The following is a 23105-nucleotide window of genomic DNA, read 5'->3' as shown; positions in this document are numbered from 1 at the left end:
TTCTTACCTTGGCCATGTCTCTGAGTATTGCACACCTTGTGCTTTTGGGCACTCCAGTGATGTTGCAGCTCTGAAATATGGCTAAACTGGTGGCAAGTGGCATCTTGGCAGCTGCACGCTTGACTTTTCTCAGTTCATGGGCAGTTATTTTGCGCCTTGGTTTTTCCACACGCTTCTTGCGACCCTGTTGACTATTTTGAATGAAACGCTATATTGTTCGATGATCACGCTTCAGAAGCTTTGCAATTTTAAGAGTGCTGCATCCCTCTGCAAGATATCTCACTATTTTTGACTTTTCTGAGCCTGTCAAGTCCTTCTTTTGACCCATTTTGCCAAAGGAAAGGAAGTTGCCTAATAATTATGCACACCTGATGTAGGGTGTTGATGTCATTAGACCACACCCCTTCTCATTACAGAGATGCACATCACCTAATATGCTTAATTGGTAGTAGGCTTTCGAGCCTATACAGCTTGGAGTAAGACAACATGCATAAAGAGGATGATGTGGTCAAAATACTCATTTGCCTAATAATTCTGCACTCCCTGTATAGCCGAAATGTATACGTTTGCATTTATATAAATTGAATCTCATGTGCCACTTGCCTGCCCAGTCATCCAGTTTATCCAAGTCCCTCTGTAGAGAATTAGCATCCAGTTCAGTCTTTATTACCTTAAACGGATATGAAACCCACATTTTCTAATTTACTTATAGTATCAATTTTCTTCTTTCTCTTGGTATCTTTTGTTGAAAAGCAGGGACGTATGCTTAGGAGCCATCCCCTTTCTGGAACACTATATGGCTTCAGTTTTGCAAGAATGTTATCCATTTGCAAGAGCACCATGTAGTGCTCAAAGATGCCTACCTAGGTATCTTCTTAACAAAGAATTTTTGTTTTAAATGGCACTAGGCTTTAATAAATAGATGGATATTTTGGAATAAAATATTTAAAATAGTGATTTAAAAATAGTGTATTGACATTGTTTCTGCTATTAGTCATTACTACAACAGTTATTGTAAAGAACACAATTTTAAATTACAATATATACTGGAGCTTTTATGTGATGAAATAGGATGTTGTGAATATGAAAGGGGTATTCTATAAATAATTAAATACATACAGTACATATTTCATACATATTTTGTAATTAATGATATTTAAATGATTGCCAAAAAAATCAAAACAGCCTTATATGGGGGGACCACTGGAAATAATGAAAATTATTCTGAAATTTTCTGGAGAATTAAACTTCTATAGTTTGATATTCAATGTTGTACTATCTTTGCTAATGCTGTATGAATCTTGCAGGGATATATTGTTCACAATACATTATTACAGCCTTGCTTCAAGTGCTGATACGCAAACAAATATAATTATACATTTAAACAAATAAAAACTGTCTAATATTTATTTTAGGAGAATATGTAACATCCTTTGCTGCATCTGTGGGCAATCAGGAGATCCTTCAGTTACTGGTGGAAAGTGGAGCACCTTTGGATTCACAAGATAGTCAAGGTAATGCAGAAGAATAATGTTGTTTTTAATAGTGATCATATAAGTTAGTGGGACTTGTTTTGTTTTATGCTGAACTGATATATGGCTATAAAAGGCTGCCACTAAATAACTTAAATAAATAAATATTTATATATACTGTATATATTTAATACCAACAGTCCTAGATAGTGCAGTGTTACTGTTAGCCCACATTTATTAGCTGTAACATCAGATAAGATACATTTTTTTATTTTTTAGCAACACCTGTATTCCCTAATGTCCAAATCTACACGCGTACCATACCTACCCTTTTCCTTGCTCCCAAGTGTCACATCTATAAAATATCCCTGGAGTTTTTCTCAGTATCCAACACAAAACACATTTGCACAACTTCAATATCTCTAAAATGTGCCACTTTGTCACATAAAACACAAAAGTTCTAATCATGGTCGCACTGATTTTTACTATTGCAACTGCATCCTGTATCCCAAGCTGATACCATGATGAAAAGATCCACATCTACTACAGCACTCTGTCAGTCCCTCTATTGCTTTAACATAGCGCCCCCACCCCCCCACCCCCATGCAGGCATTCGGTTCAGATGATTATTGGATTTGGATTTGTTACCATTATTTCCAATGAGAATATTTAATATAGACAATTAATATTAACAAAAATCTTACTTTATAAGATTTGAACAATTAAACATTTAAAAGAACCTTTATTTCAATGCTTAAAGAACATACAGCTATGTTTGACTAAAACCCAGTAAATAGTGCCTGACCGGCTGTCCCTAACATCGGTCATTAGTAATACTATAGTAGGATTGTACAGAGGACGATGGGCAAATGAATTGTAAGAACCCCTGTACATCATTACAAACCATGCAGCTTATTAACCAAACAATAGAACTCCTTACCCACATTCCTGCACTATTTTTCTGGCCCCAAACAGCATGAACAAATGAACAAACCGATTTCGTCAAGCAGCCATTCATTTTTCATCCTTTTTGTCCAGTATCCGTATGTTCATATATCAAGTGACTCGAAGAATCAGAAAACTTCGGATAAATGCAAATTAATACAAATATCTATTTCAGACCTTCCTTTCAATATCTACCTCCCTCTATATCCCTCTTCCTCCTCCAAGGGTCACTTTCCTACCTCTCACACCCTCTTTATTATTCTGCTCCAAATTTGAGTTATTCTTCTATTATCAATGGTGGTGGAAGTAAAAGTTCTAAAGGCTGACTATAGATTATTATGTTATTGTAATATTTATTTATATAAATTATTGGAATTATTTATGTCATACCAGCAAATACATTCCCATATTTTAATGTCCAAACACGTTATTACAATCATTAGTGTACATTTTAATTATCATATTTAAATTTTGTGCAATATTTGTATTAAAAAAAGGGAGTGAGTTATATTTTAACTTTTTTTAATCAAACAGAAAACTATGGATTGTATTAAGACTTAGGGGCCTATTTATGTAAGTGCGAGTGGACATGATACGATGTAGTGTATCATGTCCGCTGCACATCGATAAATGCTGGCAGTATATGCTGTCGGCATTTATCATTGAACCACAAGTTCATGTGAACTGCTGGTGCAATGCCGCCCCCGGCTCACCTTGATGTAAAAGAGGAAAAAGTAGCCTTTTGAGACCTATTTTGAATTGAAATTTTAAAACTTGCAAATAATGCAAGTGCTTCAATGTAGAAAAAAATTGTAAGTATGTTATATTTATTGTTGTCCCATGTATAGGAATAGTTGCACTTATGTTCTTATGGAAATATTAGTATGTATTTACTTATACAAATATATGCAAGCACATATCTACAAAATTCCAACTAGACCTATGCCTAGGGCAGCAATACATATTACATTTATTAACCCTTTGGCTGCTAAGCCATTTCCCACTTGCGTGCTAAACTGTTTTTGAGTTTTTCTTGCAGTTCACTTTTAAACACTTTTAGAATTAAAGTTTGTGTGAATAAACTATACAAACTATATATTGGGTTTTTTTCAGCAGACCTAGCAGATTCAAAATATAGTAATTCAAAAAGTGTATTTTTTTCACTCCTAACTCAATAAATAATTGTATGCAATTTTATTTTTCTAATATTTGTTGTAGGTAACCTGTCTGAAATAAGCAGAAATTAGGAGCATTTCACAGTTTTTCCCCACTGTTTTATTGCAGGCATGTCAATTTGATAAATGATCAAAAACAGCATCTTAGAATTTACTGTACTGTTTTCAGCAATTAAACAGTTCTAGCCACCTGAGAAATTAAAATGGGGTACACAAAGCACACATTTGCAGAAATGACACCCCTTGGTGCATCAAATGAGGGGCTACAAGTATTTCTAGCATAAATTTGGGGTGCACAGCAATTAAAGGGACAGTCTAGGCCAAAATAAACTTTTATGATGCATATAGAGCATGTTATTTTAAACAATTTTCCAATTTACTTTTATCACCAATTTTGCTTTGTTCTCTTGGTATTCTTAGTTGAAAGCTTAACCTGGGAGGTTCATATGCTAATTTCTTAGACCTTGAAGACCACCTCTTTTCAGAATGCATTTTAACAGTTTTTCACCACTAGAGGGTGTTAGTTCACGTATTTCATATAGATAACACTGTGCTCGTGCACGTGAAGTAATCTGGGAGCAGGCACTGATTAGTTAAACTGCAAGTCTGTCAAAAGAACTGAAATAAAGGGGCAGTTTGCAGAGGCTTAGATACAAGATAATCAAAGAGGTTAAAAGTGTATTAATATAACTGTGTTGGTTATGCAAAACTGGGGAATGGGCAATAAAGGGATTATCTATCTTTTAAAACAATAAAAATTCTGGTGTAGACTGTCCCTTTAATGGAATAAGTTGCATTGCTTAAAAAAAATTCTAAGCAAAGAGCCATATTCTATTTATTATTACATTGCCTATTTTTGTGCTAGCAATACATATAGCCCCTCATTTGATGAACCAAGGGGTGTACTTTCCAAAAATGTTCCCAGGTTTCTACAGCTGTTTAATTGCAGACATAACCCATAAAAGTTGAAAGGCTATTTTTTTCAAGATTGCCATGTCTGCAATTAAATAGCCACTTGGAAAATTAAAATATGGTACATAAAGCAGACATTTGTAGAAAGTACCTCCTTTGGCGCATCAAATGAGGGGCTACATATATCTCTAGCACATAATTGAGGTGCGCAACAATTAATGGAATATGGTGCTTAGCATAAATAATATTTTATTTTTTAGCGAAGAGCCATATTTCACTTATTACATTGTCTATTTTTGTGCTAGCAATACGTGTGGCCCATCATATGATGCGGCTTGGAGTGTACTTTCTAGAAATCTTTAGTTAATATACCATATGCATCATCAGTGAAGGAATCACTCTGAATTCATAGAGAACTCAGCTGCTTCATCAGCACTGAGATGCTTAGCCATAATTGTCTTTACAAAATAAATAGACATTTTTAAAGGAATTATGTCGCTAGAAAATATGTAATTTTTATTGCAAAAAAATAAGCTTCTTTTCAGTTAAAATACAGAAGTTTTGAAAGCTGGAGAGAGCTGCGTAAAGAGGGTGTTTTACTCTTCTTCCACGCACGCTAAAAGACTGATTATAAAAATATTATTTTTTTAAATAGCATTCCTCTACCATTTATTAATTTGTAACCACATTATCCAGGTGATCATGGGATTACAAATATAATATTGGACCGTATTGTAAAAGGGAATGCAACATTTCTCAGCTAGGTTATCACTGCGGTAACGCTGGTTACCATGGTGATCATTTAGCTATAATACATAAACCAATATTTATTTTTATTAAATAAACAAGTTTGATCTTTTATAATGTGCCTTTTTTTAAAACATTTTTTAAATTTATTTTTTTATTTTTTATTATACACCCCAAAGACTTATACCATTGGAAAGGGTAGACAATGTAGCTGCTTAGATGCCTGAGATACAGGCATCTAAGCAGCATGCCCCCATCTCCCTATAACTGATAATTGTCAGTTTTAAATAAAGTAGTGCGGTGACATCATCACGTTATTGCGTGTGTCACAACATCCATATATTGGTTCTGTTTCTTTTAGGATGTCATCTAATTATCCATCACATGGTATATAAGGGGCTTGGTCCTTCCACTCATTGCTTGGTCATTTCCTACTGTGTTACGTTGAACACTTATTCAGATGATCCTAGCTAACCCTCCACTCTAATTTGGGAATTATTCCCTTATCCTCCTCCTGTATCAGCCTCTTCATTTCACGCTCTGAGCTCTAGCCGGCCAACTCCAGCAGGTGACGCTCCTCTTTGAACAACACGTCATGACCTCTATGCATTGGCGCAACCGCCCCCAGCTGTTCCACTCTGGTTTGCAACACCTGGCCATCAGTTGTTCCTCTTCTGACTGCTTCTCAGCATTCACACGCCAACTTCCATTGTTACCGACTAGAGTTTCGTTCCAAACTGCTTATACAAGTATTTGGCAAGTAACTTTGTTTCTCATTTATTTTCGTGCATACTCTCAGCTTTTCAGTATCAGCTTCTGCTGTTATGTACGATAGAAAAGAATGTGTTTCAACTACCTAACTCCTGTTCAGGCTTATTTTATGTGAACCTTGTTTTTGCCATTATTGTTGTTAGATTGTATACCTTCTTTTATGCAGTACTGCTTCAACCTACCCATGGAAATAGCTTACAAACATTTAGGCCCCTAGTTATCAAGCCGTCAACCGCAAATACGCTGGAATTCCGCAGCGTATTTGTGGCGAGGCTGATTCGCCTTAGTTATCAAGCCCTACACACCAGCAAAAGTAGAATTTAGTGATGTAAGCTTCGATCCGCCAGACCCAGTTCGACACAAATCAATTCTTACGTCACTCCAGATGTTCCGAACGCAAGTTCAGCACAATCGGACTACTTTTGCTAGTTATCAAATGACTAGCAGGTACGCCCTGGAGGAGGCGGATCCAATAGGAATCAATGGGAGTCTGACCATAGCGAAAGTTCATGTTCGCTGCTGCCCGACATACCATTGATTCCTATGGGAGATGTCTGCACCTAACACCCTAACATGTACCCCGAGTCTAAACACCCCTAATCTGTCCCCTCCTACACCGCCACAACTAAATAAATGTATTACCCCCTAAACCGCCGCTCCCGGAGCCCACCGCCACTCTAATAAACTGATTAACCCCTAAACCGCTGCTCCCGGACCCCGCCGCCACTCTAATAAACTGAATAACCCCTAAACCGTCGCTCCCGGACCCCGCCGCAACTATAATAAATGTATTAACCCCTAAACCGCCGCTCCCGGAGCCCACCGCCACCTACATTATACCTAGTAACCCCTATCCTGCCCCCCCTATACCGCCGCCACCTATAATAAATTTATTAACCCCTATCCTGCCCCCCCTACACCGCCGCCACTATAATAAAATTATTAACCCCTAAACCTAAGTCTAACCCTAACCCTAACACCCCCCTAACTTAAATATTAATTAAATACATCTAAATATTATAACTCTTATTAACTAAATTAATCCTATTTAAAACTACATACCTTTAAAATAAACCCTAATATAGCTACAATATAAATAATAATTATATTGTAGCTATCTTAGGATTTATTTTTATTTTACAGGCAAATTTCAATTTATTTTAACTAGGTACAATAGCTATTAAATAGTTATTAACTATTTAATAGCTACCTAGTTAAAATAAAGACAAATTTACCTGTAAAATAAATCCTAACCTAAGTTACAATTATACCTAACACTACACTATCATTAACTAAATGATTCCTATTTAAAACTAAATACTTACCTGTAAAATAAACCCTAAGATAGCTACAATGTAATTAATAATTACATTGTAGCTATTTTAGGATTTATATTTATTTTACAGGTAACTTTGTATTTATTTTAGCTAGTTAGAATAGTTATTAAATAGTTATTAACTATTTAATAACTACCTAGCTAAAAGAAATACAAAATTACCTGTAAAATAAATCCTAACCTAAGTTACAATTAAACCTAACACTACACTATCATTAAATTAATTAAATAAATTAGCTACAAATAACTATAATTAAATGCAATGAAATAAACTAACTAAAGTACAAAAAATAAAAAAATTACAAACATTTAAAAAATATTACAACAATTTTAAGCTACTTACACCTAATCTAAGCCCCCTAATAAAATAACAAAGCCCCCAAAAATAAAAAAATGCCCTAACCTATTCTAAATTACGAAAGTTAACAGCTCTATTACCTTAACAGCCCTTAAAAGGGCCTTTTGCGGGGCATGCCCCAAAGTATTCAGCTTTTTTGCCTGTAAAAAAAAAAATACAACCCCCCCAACATTAAAACCCATCACCCACACACCCCTACTCTAACCCAAACCCCCCTTAAATAAACCTAACACTACCCCCCTGAAGATCATCCTACCTTTAGCCGTCTTCAGCCAGCCTACCACCGATGGAACAGAAGAGGACATCCGCAGCGGCCGAAGTCATCATCAAAGGGGCGCTGAAGAAGTCTTCCATCCGATTGAAGTCATCATCCAAGGGGCGCTGAAGAAGTCTTCCATCCGATTGAAGTCTTCATCCAGGCGGCGTCTTCAATCTTCATCCATCCGGAGCGGAGCTGAGCCATCTTCAGAAGAGCCAACGCGGAGCCATCTTCTTCCACCGACGACTTCCCGACGAATGACGGTTCCTTTAAGTGACGTCATCCAAGATGGCGTCCCTCGAATTCCGATTGGCTGATAGGATTCTATCAGCCAATCGGAATTAAGGTAGGAAAAATCTGATTGGCTGATTGAATCAGCCAATCAGATTGAAGTTCAATCCGATTGGCTGATCCAATCAGCCAATCAGATTGAGCTCGCATGCTATTGGTTGATCGGAACAGCCAATAGAATGCAAGCTCAATCTGATTGGCTGATTGGATCAGCCAATCCGATTGAACTTGAATCTGATTGGCTGATTCAATCAGCCAATCAGATTTTTCCTACCTTAATTCCAATTGGCTGATAGAATCCTATCAGCCAATCGGAATTCGAGGGACGCCATCTTGGATGACGTCATTTAAAGGAACCTTCATTTTTAATAACTTCCTAGTTAAAATAAATACAAAAGTACCTGTAAAATAAAACCTAAGTTACAATTACACCTAACACTACACTATAATTAAATACATTCCCTAAATTAACTACAATTAAATACAATTAAATACAATTAAATAAAATTAACTAAAGTACAAAAAAACCCCACTAAATTACAGAAAATAATAAAATAATTACAAGAATTTTAAACTAATTACACCTAATCTAATCCCCCTAATAAAATAAAAAAGCCCCCCAAAATAATAAAAAGCCCTACCCTATACTAAATTACAAATAGCCCTTAAAAGGGCTTTTTGCGGGGCATTGCCGCAAAGTAATCAGCTCTTTTACCTGAAAAAGAAAATACAATACCCCCCAACATTAAAACCCACCACCAACACACCCAACCCTACTCTAAAACCCACCCAATACCCCCTTAATAAAACCTAACACTAACCCCTTGAAGATCACCCTACCTTGAGAAGTCTTCACCCAACCGGGCTGAAGTCCTCTACGAAGCCGGGTGAAGTGGTCCTCCAGACGGGCAGAAGTCTTCATCCAAGCCGGGAAGAAGAGGTCCTCCAGACAGGCAGAAATCTTCATCCAGACGGCATCTTCGATCTTCATCCATCCGGAGTGGAGCGGGTCCATCTTCAAGCCATCCAACGCGGAGCATCCTCTTCAAACGACGTCCAACTGAAGAATGAAGGTTCCTTTAAATGACGTCATCCAAGATGGCATCCATTCAATTCCGATTGGCTGATAGAATTATATCAGCCAATCGGAATTAAGGTAGAAAAAATCCTATTGGCTGATGCAATCAGCCAGTAGGATTGAGCTTGCATTCTATTGGCTGATCCAATCAGCCAATAGAATGCCAGCTCAATCCTATTGGCTGATTGGATCAGCCAATAGGATTGAACTTCAATCCTATTGGCTGATTGCATCAGCCAATAGGATTTTTTCTACCTTAATTCCGATTGGCTGATAGAATTCTATCAGCCAATCGGAATTGAAGGGACGCCATATTGGATGACGTCATTTAAAAGAACCTTCACTCTTCAGTTGGACATTGAAGAGGATGCTCCGCGTCGGATGGCTTGAAGATGGAGCCGCTCCGGATGGATGAAGATAGAAGATGCCGTCTGGATGAAGACTTCTGCCCGTCTGGAGGACCTCTTCTTCCCTGCTTGGATGAAGACTTCTGCCCGTCTGGAGGACCACTTCTCCCGGCTTCGTTGAGGACTTCGGCCCGGTTGGGTGAAGACTTCTTGTAACATATCTCAGCCTAATGTCACTATCCCTTTAAGACTTCCTTCTCTGACTGCTGCATTTGGGCAGTATTCACATTCAGCTTGCTTGCCTGCCTGATTAATCATTCATGCACCTGTTTACCTCAGCCTCTTTTTAAGCCTTCTCAGGTCTAATGTGCTTTGCATTAACATTGAAGTGTGATCCTGAACAGAGGCTTGTGTCAGTTTCATGCATGAACTTACCAACTATTCCAAGATACAGCATTTTCTATTACCTATGCTAAATATCATCAAACCACAAGTATCAAAAATATCTCCATTCTGTTTCCTGGACACAGCTATTTAACAATCTCTGAACTTTATTATAAATCAACTATGCTTTTGCTTACCATCACTCTAATTACAATAACATCATCTTACTCAGAACTTTATAACTATTTCTGTGCTTCTAGTTGTCATTGCTGAAATAACCTGCAACAAACCTAGTTTGATCAAACAGTAATTAATGCCTGAGACTTGAAACTTAACTTTCACCTGTGCTGCTCTGCTAATTACTGACATACAGCTCTTTATAATATTATGTACTGTGAACCTGCAACAAACCAAGTTTACATATATATGCACAAACAGTAATTAATGCCTAAACTTGCAGCTTGTCTAAATACCTGTGCAGCTGTGTTTAACCCAGAAATGGGTGTAATAATACTTGATCCTGAAGATAGCCATGCCCTCTACTCAGAAGCGAGTATGGTTCTTGGCTGTAAAGTGGGTCTTGTTAATTCTTTGTTTAAGAACCCTGAAAAAAGCCTTGCCCTCTGCTCAGAAGAGAGTATGGTTCCTGGCTCTAAAGTGGGTTCTTTTCCTTTCTCTATAGTTGAACCTTGCCCTGGCATGGGCATTCCTACACTTGATCCTATTGAGGATATTCCTGAACCTTGCTCAGATGTGGGTATTCCTGAACCTTGCCCTGGTGTGGGCATTCATATACCTGTTCTTAGTGAGGACACTTTTGTTTCTGAATCCAGTAAGGAGACATTTCATATTGAATTAGAAGATGGCAAGAACTGTAAAAATCTTGCACTCTACACTCCTATCTCCTACTTTGAAGAAAGCCCTGCTATTGCGTTAGAAGTGGCTATAGCTTTTTCTTTTGGAGTATATCTAATCCTCAGCCAAGAAATTAATTTTGAGGATACTCAAATCTCTGACCCAAAGGTGGTTAATCTGGTTATCAATCCAGAATGCTGCATCTCTATTTCTAAAGCTGAGGAAAGCCTATTCATATCTCTAGGACTGGCTGCCATTTCAATGGCTATGTACATGCTCATCTATCATGAAGAACATATGCCTATTTACCCTCAGGATGATTCTGTGGTAGGAACCTCATTGTATGTGGCGTTCATGCATTCTCACTATGACTACAAAAAAGTTGACTTCAAGTTTTGCTCTCATCATTTTCAAGATCTTTTGATACCTGAATTACATGGCCTTTACTTCGTCATTCAACTTTTTCAAGAGATCTCCAACCCTCCTTTCTTGATTTCCGATTGGACTCACTACCTCCATACACCTACTACCGGTTCTCCATATCATTTTTGTTCTCTCTCCTTTTGGATTGTGTTGGGCGCCCGGAGGTCGCCTTTAAGGAGGGCGATCTGTAACATATCTCAGCCTAATGTCACTATCCCTTTAAGACTTCCTTCTCTGACTGCTGCATTTGGGCAGTATTCACATTCAGCTTGCTTGCCTGCCTGATTAATCATTCATGCACCTGTTTACCTCAGCCTCTTTTTAAGCCTTCTCAGGTCTAATGTGCTTTGCATTAACATTGAAGTGTGATCCTGAACAGAGGCTTGTGTCAGTTTCCTGCATGAACTTACCAACTATTCCAAGATACAGCATTTTCTATTACCTATGCTAAATATCATCAAACCGCAAGTATCAAAAATATCTCCATTCTGTTTCCTGGACACAGCTATTTAACAATCTCTGAACTTTATTATAAATCAACTATGCTTTTGCTTACCATCACTCTAATTACAATAACATCATCTTACTCAGAACTTTATAACTATTTCTGTGCTTCTAGTTGTCATTGCTGAAATAACCTGCAACAAACCTAGTTTGATCAAACAGTAATTAATGCCTGAGACTTGAAACTTAACTTTCACCTGTGCTGCTCTGCTAATTACTGACATACAGCTCTTTATAATATTATGTACTGTGAACCTGCAACAAACCAAGTTTACATATATATGCACAAACAGTTATTAATGCCTAAACTTGCAGCTTGTCTAAATACCTGTGCAGCTGTGCTTTAACTCTGACATACAGCTTTATATAATATTATGTACTGTGAACCTGCAACAAACCTTAGTTTGCATCTAAATGTCAATCTTCTACCAGTTTACTCTGAAGTCTGAACATTCCACATTGCTATATTTTTCTCTCATTGAATCCTGCAGCTACTTCTATTAACTAACTATAAGTCACAGTGAAGTCAGAATATATTGTATACAAATGTTGCACTCTCCATTTCTTCTACAATAACTTTTAGCAAATATGAATCACAGAATATCATCTATCCACGTCCAGGATACTCTTCCGCGGGTCAGGGGTCGGTGTCTTCAAATCCCTACCACTGCCCCGAGGGTCTGTTTCCTGAGCGCATGTACACCGGATCATGACACTTCTCAAGGTAGGATGATCTTCAAGGGGTTAGTGTTAGGTTTTATTAAGGGGGTATTGGGTGGGTTTTAGAGTAGGGTTGGGTATGTGGGTGGTGGGTTTTAATGTTGGGGGGGTATTGTACTTTTTTTTAACAGGTAAAAGAGCTGATTACTTTGGGGCAATGCCCCGCAAAAAAGCCCTTTTAAGGGCTATTTGTAATTTAGTATAGGGTAGGTTTTTTTGGGGGGGGGCTTTCTTATTTTATTTGGGGGATTAGAGTAGGTGTAATTAGTTTAAAAAACTTGTAATTATTTTATTATTTTCTGTAATTTAGTGGGGGTTATTTTGTAATTTAGTTTATTTTATTTAACTGTAATGAATTTAATTTAATGAAGGGAATTAATTTAATGATAGTGTAGTGTTAGGTGTAATTGTAACTTATGTTAGGTTTTATTTTACAGGTACTTTTGTATTTATTTTAACTAGGTAGTTATTAAATAGTTAATACCTATTTAATAAATATTGTACCTAGTTAAAATAAATACAAAGTTGCCTGTAAAATATTAGTTATATTATAGCTATTTTAGGGTTTATTTTATTGGTAAGTATTTAGTATTAGGGGTTAATAAAATTTAACTAGTGTATGCAAGGCGGGAGTGCGACGGTTTAGGGGTTAATATATTTCTTATAGTGGCGGCGATGTCCGGTTTGGCAGATTAGGGGTTAAAAAAATTGCGGTGGGGGGGGCCTCGGTTTAGGGGTTAATAGGTAGTTTATGGGTGTTAGTGTACTTTTTAGCACTTTAGTTAAGAGTTTTATGCTACGGCGTTAAAACTCTTAACTACTGACTTTTAAATGCGGTACGAGTCTTGACAGGAGAGGGTGTACCGCTCACTTTTATGAAGACTCGTAATACCGGCATTAGGAAAATCCCATGGAAAATATAGGATACGCAATTGACTAAGTGGATTTGCGGTATCTTAGAGTCACAAAAAAAAAGTGAGCGGTACACCTGTACCTGCAAGACTCGTAATACCAGCGGGCATTAAAAAGCAGCGTTGGGGCCTCTCAACGCTGCTTTTTAACCCTAACGCAAAACTCGTAATCTAGCAGTTTGTCTCTACTGTGTCAGTTCAGAACATGAGGTTAAAGCCTGTACTTTTCTTTTGCAACAAAGGAAGAGTAAGAGACTATCATTACAAGAATGCTTTTTCTCTAACTCTGTCAATAATTCTTACTGCAATTTAACCATTTCATTACAGTGGGAACATCATTACCTACAAACTGAAGCTGTGATTGGTTCTGGCGCTTCCGGAAATTTCATAGATAAAGAGCTTGTCAAATTAAATAAAATTCCTCTAATCAAAAAGTAGACTCCCATTGTCATTAGAGTTATTGATGGTTCTCAGATATCTACTGGACCGATTACATACCATACAGTTCCCATATCAGTCACTATGACTTCTGGACACAAAGTGTTCTTAACATTTGATGTTATAACATCCCCTCTATATCCAGTAGTCTTAGGGCTGAAATGGGCCTGGATACATCAACCAACTATATGTTGGAAAACTCTCTCTATAGCTTTAAACTCAGAACACTGCATTCAAACGTGTTTCCATTCTCACAATATATTACACCTCTCCAAATTTGTTATACCATCACACTATAGTGATTGCTCAGATGTCTTTGACAAAAAAGAATCAGAAAATCTGCCACCTCATTGGAGTTATGATTGCCCTATTGATTTAATTCCTGTTTTCTCTCTACCATATGGGCACTTGTATCATCTTTCAAAAGAGGAATTAACCCATTTAAAGGATTACTTAGATGAAAATATAAAGAAAGGTTTTATAAGACCATCATCGTCTCCAGCCAGAGCAGGAATGTTTTTTGTGCAAAACAAAGACCACAGTCTTAGACCTATAATAGATTACCGTGAACTTAACAAACGTACAGTAAAAAACAGATAGCCACTACCACTAATACCCGAATTAATAGAACGCCTCCAAAGAGCTAAAACATTCACAAAACTGGACCTCAGAGAAACATACAATCTAATACAAATAAAGTCTGGTCACGAGTGGTTAACTGCCTTTCGCACACGCTATGGCCTTTATGAGTATAGAGTCGTGTCTTTTGGGTTGTGCAACGCTCCCGCAACATTCCATCATTTCATAAATGATATATTTTGTGACCTTTTAGACATTTGTCTAGTAATTTATCTGGAAGACATACTCATATACTCTACCAACTATGAGGAGCATATAAAACATGTTCGTGCAGTATTATCAAGACTTAGAACTCACCAACTGTACGCTAAGCCTCAAAAATGTATCTTCGATTCTAACCACATATCATTCCTCAGATATGAGATCACTCCATCTGGAATACAGATGGATAATTCTAAGATTAAAGCTATCACCAGCTGGCCAACTCTAAGAAATAAGAAGGATGTACAGAGATTTCTTGGGTGCACTAATTTTTATTGAAGATTTATTAAAGGTTTTTCAGCTATATGCAAACCTCTGCCCCCATTCTACAATTTCTTGATGATACACATCAATTTGTGTTGGAAATTGATCCTTCGATTTACGCAGTAGGCGCTGTCCTCTCTCAACGACCCTCACTAAAGGAAGCCCTACATCCTGTCACTTACTTTTCCAAGACGATTAATCCAGCACAAATATAATATTTCATAGGTGAGAAAGAACTGTTAGCCATAAAACTATCATTAGAAAATTCGAGACACCTTCTTGAAGAAACACAACATCCAATATTCCTCTGTACGAATCACAGAAACCTAGAATTCCTCAAAACCTGCAAGACCTTAACAGCCCAACAAATGAGGTGGAGTTTGTTCTTTTCATGGTTTAATTTTTTGATCATTTACAGACCAGCTACAAGAAACATCAAGGCTGATAGTTTATCTAGAAAAGATCCCAAACCAATATCTAATAATGGCTATTCCACTATCTTAAAACCAAAGACATTTATAGGGTTCACTTTACAAACCTTGGATTCTACTAAACATGCACAACAAAAAGAAACTAACTCACCATTAGCCCTTCTGAAATTACGATCAGATGGGATTTTATGCTACCAAGACAGGATATACATACCCACATCCATGAGGTATACTATTCTACAAGTACATCATGACTCCCCATTGGCTGGACATCCAGGAGTCCAGAAGACACTTGAACTTTTAAAAAGGACCTTTTGGTGGCCTCACATGCCCAGATTAATTAAATAATACATCGAAACATGTAGTACTTGTGCCCAATCTAAACATTCCCGGATACCACCGTATGGACTCCTTATGTCACTCCCTATACCAAAGAGACCCTAGGATGACATTGGAATGGATTTCATAGTGGATCTACCCAGATCAGAAGGCAATAATACAATATTGGTAGTTGTCGATATGCTCACAAAGATGGCCCATTTTATTCCATTCCACTGCTTACCTACTGCATCCCAAACAGCCAAACTCTTCTTCGAGCATATACTAAAACTTCATGGAATACCATCAACCATTACGTCAGATAGGGGTTCGCAATTTACCTTAAAATTCTGGACTCAACTCTGTAACTTACTTCACATAAAAACCAGATATTCTACGGCACACCACCCACAAATTAACAGACTTACCGATAAAACTAACCAAAGGTTAGAACAATATCAGGATAACTGGACTTCCCTCCTAGCTACCGCCAAGTTTGCTTATAATAACTCATTTAATGCCTCCACTAAAGCCACTCTATTTCAGTCCAATTATGTATATCATCCCAGATTTCAAATCATCCTGAAAATTACAGTAAATGACACCATAGATACGATAAGGGAGGGATTTGAACGCCTACAAGACATACTTAAGTCCTTTCAGTTACGTCAAAAGCTTTATTATGATAAAAAGCATATCGCTCCCCCCTCCAACTCCATAGGTGACTAACGCCTAGATTTAGAGTTCTGCGTTAGCCGTCAAAAGCAGCGTTAAGGGGTCCTAACGCTGCTTTTGGCCGCCCGCTGGTATTTAGAGTCAGGCAGGAAAGGGTCTAACGCTCACTTTCAAGCCACGACTTTTCCATACCGCAGATCCCCTTACGCCAATTGTGTATCCTATCTTTTCAATGGGATCTTCCTAACGCCATTATTTAGAGAGTCTTGGCTGAAGTGAGCAGTAGACCCTCTACTGACAAGACTCCAGCCGCAAAAAAAAGTCAGTAATTAAGAGCTTTATGGGCTAACGCCGGTTTATAAAGCTCTTAACTACTGTGCTCTAAAGTACACTAACACCCATAAACTACCTATGTACCCCTAAACCGAGGTCCCCCCACATCGCCGCCACTATAAGAAATATTTTTAACCTCTAATCTGCCGACCGCACACCGCCGCCACCTACATTATTCCTGTGAACCCCTAATCTGCTGCCCCTAACATCGCCGACACCTACATAATATTTATTAACCCCTAATCTGCCCCCCCAACGTCGCCGCCACCTAACTACACTTATTAACCCCTAATCTGCCGACCGGACCTCGCCGCTACTCTAATAAATGTATTAACCCCTAAAGCTAAGTCTAACCCTAACCCTAACACCCCCTTAAATTAAATATAATTTTAATCTAACAAAATAAATTAACTCTTATTAACTAAAGTATTCCTATTTAAAACTAAATACTTACCTGTGAAATAAACCCTAATATAGCTACAATATAACGAATAATTATATTGTAGCTATTTTAGGATTTATATTTATTTTACAGGCAACTTTGTATTTATTTTAACTAGGTACAATAGCTATTAAATAGTTATTAACTATTTAATAGCTACCTAGTTAAAATAATTACAAAATTACCTGTAAAATAAATCCTAACCTAAGTTACAATTAAACCTAACACTGCACTATCAATAAATTAATAAAATAAATTACCTACAATTACATGCAATTAAATAAACTAAACTTAATTACAAAAAACCCCCCACTAAATTACAAAAAATAAAAAAAGATTACAAGAATATTAGGCTAATTACACCTACTCTAAGCCCCCTAATAAAATAAATAAAAAACCCAAAATAATAAAGGTCCCTACCCTATTCTAAATTAAAAAGTAACCAGCTCTTTTACCAGCCCTTAAAAGGGCTTTTTGCGGGGCATGCCCCTAAGTAATCAGCTCTTTTGCCTGTAACAAAAAAAAATACATCCCCCCCCCAACATTAAAACCCACCACCCACATACCTCTACTCTAACCCAAACCGCCCTTAAATAAACCTAACACTACCCCCCTGAAGATCTCCCTACCTTGAGTCGTGTTCACCCAGCCGGGCACCGATGGATCAAAAGAGGACATCCAGAGCGGCAGAAGAGGACATCCGGACCGGCAGACATCTTCATCCAAGCGGCATCTTCTATCTTCATCCATCCGACGAGGAGCGGCTCCATCTTCAAGACCTCCGGCAGGAACATCCTTCTTCACCGACAACTAGACGATGAATGATGGTTCCTTTAAATGATGTCATCCAAGATGGTATCCCTTGAATTCCAATTGGCTGATAGGATTCTATCAGCCAATCGGAATTAAGGTAGGAAAAATCTGATTGGCTGATTTAATCAGATTGAGCTCTCATTCTATTGGCTGTTCCGATCAGCCAATAGAATGCGAGCTCAATCTGATTGGCTGATTGGATCAGCCAATCAGATTTTTCCTACCTTAATTCCGAATCGCTGATAGAATCCTATCAGCCAATCGGAATTCGAGGGACGCCATCTTGGATGATGTCATTTAAAGGAACCATCATTCGTCGTCTAGTCGTCGGTGAAGAAGGATGTTCCGCGCCGGAGGTCTTGAAGATGGAGCCGCTCCTCGTCGGATGGATGAAGATAGAAGATGCCGCTTGGATCAAGATGTCTGCCGGTCCGGATGTCCTCTTCTGACCGGATAGGATGAAGACTTCTGCCGCTCCGGATGTCCTCTTTTGGTCCATGGGTGCCCGGCTGGGTGAACACAACTCAAGGTAGGGAGATCTTCAGGGGGGTAGTGTTAGTTTTATTTAAGGGGGGTTTGGGTTAGAGTAGGGGTATGTGGGTTTTAATATTGGGGGGGTTGTATTTTTTTTTGTTACAGGCAAAAGAGCTGATTACTTAGGGGCATGCCCCGCAAAAAGCCCTTTTAAGGGCTGGTAAAAGAGCTGGTTACTTTTTAATTTAGAATAGGGTAGGGACCTTTATTATTTTGGGGGGCTTTTTTATTTTATTAGGGGGCTTAGAGTAGGTGTAATTAGCCTAATATTCTTGTAATCTTTTGTAAGAATCAAGCCTGCTTAGTGAGGATGAAATGTGATATAAATTTGTAGCACAGTATCAAATGAGAATACTATTACCAGGTAAACCCAAATAGATATATGTGCAGTTAATCTAAGAATGATTATTCCCTGCATAGAATACGCACTACAGTATAATGTGCAATGTTAGGAACAATATCATAATTAATGTTAGAAAAAACAGACTTGTAAAATTATAAGAGGTTAAGGAATAGGTGAAACTTTCCAAATGAATAAGTAAGGAGAAAATTGTTATTGCATCCGGATTATGAAAAAACTAAATACTCTGCAAATAAGTCTTATCCAAGTGTATTAGATTGAATCACAATGTGGAGAAAATCAGGAAAATGTTATAGTGCTTATCAAGGTTTTGTACCTTACAATCTGTGAGAGCGATAGGCAGTGACAATCACTTCCGGGTTCTGTACGCTGCGAGTGCAGCAGGAGTAGAGACACTATGAAGCCGGCTGACTGACAGCGTGTGACGTCACGAATCTCCGATGCAGCCGAAAACACAGTAATGTTAAGGTAACGGAACAGATTTAGATTATAACTGTTGGAAGTTCAAAAACCGGTTATTCTTAATGGGAGCCACAAGGGTGATTTAATAATATGTGAGCACATAAGATGGTACAGAATGCGAAAGTCCACAGATAAACAGACAGCTTGAGAAAACGTGAATACTTGCCAAACTCTAGATAAGAGACTTTGAGAAAGTTGTAACAGGCTGGAATACTCTGGGAGAATCCTTGTTAAATGTTCTGGTAAGGAGTTAAATCCAGTTGAAGAGGAGATATGGTTCTAAGTAGAAACTTACAGAGAACTGCGAGGCTCAGTGTTACTCTGAGGAGAATAACAAAATACTAAGCAAGGTGTGCTTAGTGTTCAGGTGTTTTATGGAAGTGAAAAGGTTGTGATTGGCTGATCTCTAATTAAGGAAACAGTACACCCTAAACCCTGACATGACTCCCCCCTCAAACAAGCTGATCCTCAGCTTGGAGTCTGGGGCGATCTGGATATCTCCTGTGAAACTGGGAAACAAGTCGAGGTGCATTAAGATTGGATGCGGGTTCCCAGGTATCATCATCCTCTGAATATCCCTTCCACCTAACTAAATATTCCAGAATTCCCTTAGAAAACCTTGAATCGAGTACATCTTTCACCTCGTAGACATCTGAGTCTTGGATGGATCTAATCGGCAGCAATTGGGGTGTAATGTTTCTTGTAGGAACGTAGGGTTTGAGAAGGGAAACATGGAAAGTTGAATGTATTCTCATAGATGATGGTAAATCTAAGGTAACTGCGTTCTGATTTATTACCCTAGTAATGGGGAAAGGTCCGCAGAATTTTTGCGTCATTTTCCTACTAGGGAGATGTAGCTTCAGATTTTTCGTTGACAACCATACCTGGTCTCCAATTTGGTATGAAGGTGGTTGTCTGTGCCGCAAATCATAATAGTGCTTTTGGGAGTTCTGAGCTTTAGAAATATTTTCTTTGATAACCCGAAAATTGTCTAGGAGTGCATTATTCCATTCATCAACCAAAGGAGAATTGGAAGGAGTAGTACTAACTGAAGTGATGGTTGGATGGTACCCATAATTTGCAAAGAACGGAGATAATTTTGTGGATGAGTTGGTCAGGTTATTGTAGGAGAATTCAGCGAAGGGTAGGTATGTTATCCAGTTGTCTTGCTGATAAGAACAAAAACAGCGTAAGTACTCATCTAACCATTGGTTGATTCTTTCAACCTGTCCGTTTGCTTGTGGATGGAAAGCTGTTGTATATTGATGGGTTATGTTAAGAGATTGACAGAGACTTTTCCAAAATTTAGATGTGAACTGGGATCCCCTGTCAGATATCAGAACTGTTGGAACTCCATGAAGCCGAATCACATGTTGTATGAAAAGTTTAGCTGTTTCTGCTGAAGTGGGAAGTTTATGATATGGGATAAAATGCGACATTTTGGTGAAACTGTCAACTACTACCATGATAGTGGTATAATTTTTTGATGGAGGTAGATCCACAATGAAGTCAACTCCTACTTGCTTCCAGGGTCTGTCAGAAGTTGGGATGGATATTAAAAGCCCGTATGGTAGTTTCCGTTCTGTTTTGCATACTTGACAAGTAACACAACTCTTTATGTAACTTGAGACAGTTTCCCTCAACTGAGGCCACCAGTATGTCCTTGTTATAAGTTCGATGGTGCGTGATTCACCTGGATGTCCAGCTAAGGGTGAATCATGGTGGTGTTGTAGGATGTGATGTCTCAAATCTTTAGGAACATAGATCATGTTCTTGAAGTAGTATAATCCGTCTTTCAGTTCCAAAGGAACCTTAGTGTCAGTGGGTGAATTATTCGAGGAGTTCTTTATATCAGTAAGGAAGTCTGAAGTTAATCCGATGAAGCGTTCAGAAGGAATTATAGATCTAGGATTTTCATTAGGAATGGGTTCAGAAAATTGTCGTGAGAGAGCATCCGCTTTTCCATTTTTGTTTGCAGGGCGGTATAGAATTTGGAAGTCGAATCTTGCGAAGTAAAGACTCCACCTTACCTGTCTAGCCGATAGAGTTTTGTTATTTTGCAGGTATTGGAGATTTTTGTGGTCCGTGTAAATTATAAAGGGCATCTTCGCACCTTCTAGTAAGTGTCTCCAGAATTCTAACGATTTGCGGATGGCGAGTAATTCTTTGTCTCCTATGGCGTAATTCCTCTCTGCTGATGTCATACTCTTTGAAAAATAGGAGATTGGATGTAAAGGATCTTTGGATGTTTTCTGTTGTGAAAGTACTGCTCCAATCGCAAAGTCTGAAGAATCAACTTCCAGTACATATTGTAAATCAACATTCGGGAATTTAAGTATGGGTGCTTCTGTGAAAGTTTGTTTCAGGAATTCAAATACTCTGGAATTAGTTTGATTCCAATGAAATTGTTGAGTAGAACCAGTAAGTTGTGTGAGTGGTCTCACAATAGAAGAAAAATTCTTTATAAATTTTCTGTAATAATTGGCAAATCCTAAGAACCTTTGGAGAGACTTTTTGTCCTTAGGTATTGGCCAATTTTTTACTGATTCAACCTTCTCGGTTTGCATTTGGATACCGTCAGGAGATATAGTGTAGCCTAGGAATGAGATAGTGGTATTATGGAAAGAACACTTTTCTAATTTGGCATATAGTTTATGCGTTTGTAAACGGGCTAATACCCAACGGACATGTTTTATATGTTCTGTTAAGTTGTTGGAGTAGATTAAAATGTCGTCTAAGTATACTACTAGACATATGTCTAGTAAATCCCGGAAAATATCATTGATGAAGTGTTGGAACGTTGCGGGGGCATTACAAAGACCGAATGGCATCACAAGGTATTCATAAAGTCCATACCGAGTTCTGAATGCTGTGAGCCATTCGTCGCCTTCCCTTATACGTATGAGATTGTATGCCCCGCGCAAGTCCAACTTAGTAAAAATGGTAGCATTACTTAATCTTTCAATTAATTCCGGGATGAGAGGTAACGGATAACGGTTTTTTACTGTCCGTTTATTAAGCTCTCGATAATCTATTATCGGCCTAAGGGATGTGTCTTTGTTGGTTACAAAGAACATTCCGGCTGCTGCGGGTGAAGAAGAGGGTCTGATGAAACCCTTCCGTAAATTATCTTGCAAATACTGTTTTAAATGTATCAACTCTGGGTGACTCAATGGGTATAAATGACCAACCGGTAATGTTGCACCAGGAATTAATTCAATTGGGCAATCATATACTCGGTGGGGAGGAAGAGTTTCAGCCTCAACTTTGCTAAAGACCTCTATGAAGTCTTGGTATGGTTCCGGTATTTGTATGTGTTCTAATTCTGTGTGAAGTACTTTATGATGTGGATAACAAGTGTTTTCACAAAATTTTGATTGGAAGGTAACAGTTAAAGTAGTCCAATCAATATGAGGATTGTGTGTCTGTAGCCAGTATAAGCCTAATACTATAGGAAAATGGGGTGATGGAATTACATCGAATGTTATATATTCGGTGTGTCCATCCTCAGTAGTGACTAATATAGGTATTGTGTTGTGTGTTATAGGACTATTTGCTATCACTGAGCCGTCAATAACTTTGAGTGAGACTGGTGTTTTCTTCAACACAATAGGTATTTTATTTTTCAATACAGTAGATTTATCTATAAAGTTGCCAAAGGCTCCAGAGTCAACGATGGCAGAAGTAGACAATCTCCTAAGGTCCC

The 23105-nt window shown here is 38.0% G+C and overlaps 1 protein-coding gene across 2 annotated transcripts in view; it reads left to right on the top strand.

Annotated features, from left to right (window-relative positions):
* LOC128656287 (transient receptor potential cation channel subfamily V member 6-like) overlaps window positions 1-23105 on the top strand; it is a 290583-nt gene that overhangs the window by 76087 nt on the left and 191391 nt on the right. For both annotated transcript variants that reach the window (XM_053710115.1, XM_053710114.1), the window contains one exon: window positions 1416-1514. In XM_053710115.1, coding sequence (XP_053566090.1) covers window positions 1416-1514 — 99 coding nt within the window. The remainder of the gene's footprint in view (window positions 1-1415; window positions 1515-23105) is intronic.

Source organism: Bombina bombina, chromosome 4 (genome assembly GCF_027579735.1).
Source record: "Bombina bombina isolate aBomBom1 chromosome 4, aBomBom1.pri, whole genome shotgun sequence".
Classification (NCBI taxonomy): Eukaryota; Metazoa; Chordata; class Amphibia; order Anura; family Bombinatoridae; genus Bombina; species Bombina bombina.
This window is presented reverse-complemented; position numbering and strand designations above follow the sequence as displayed.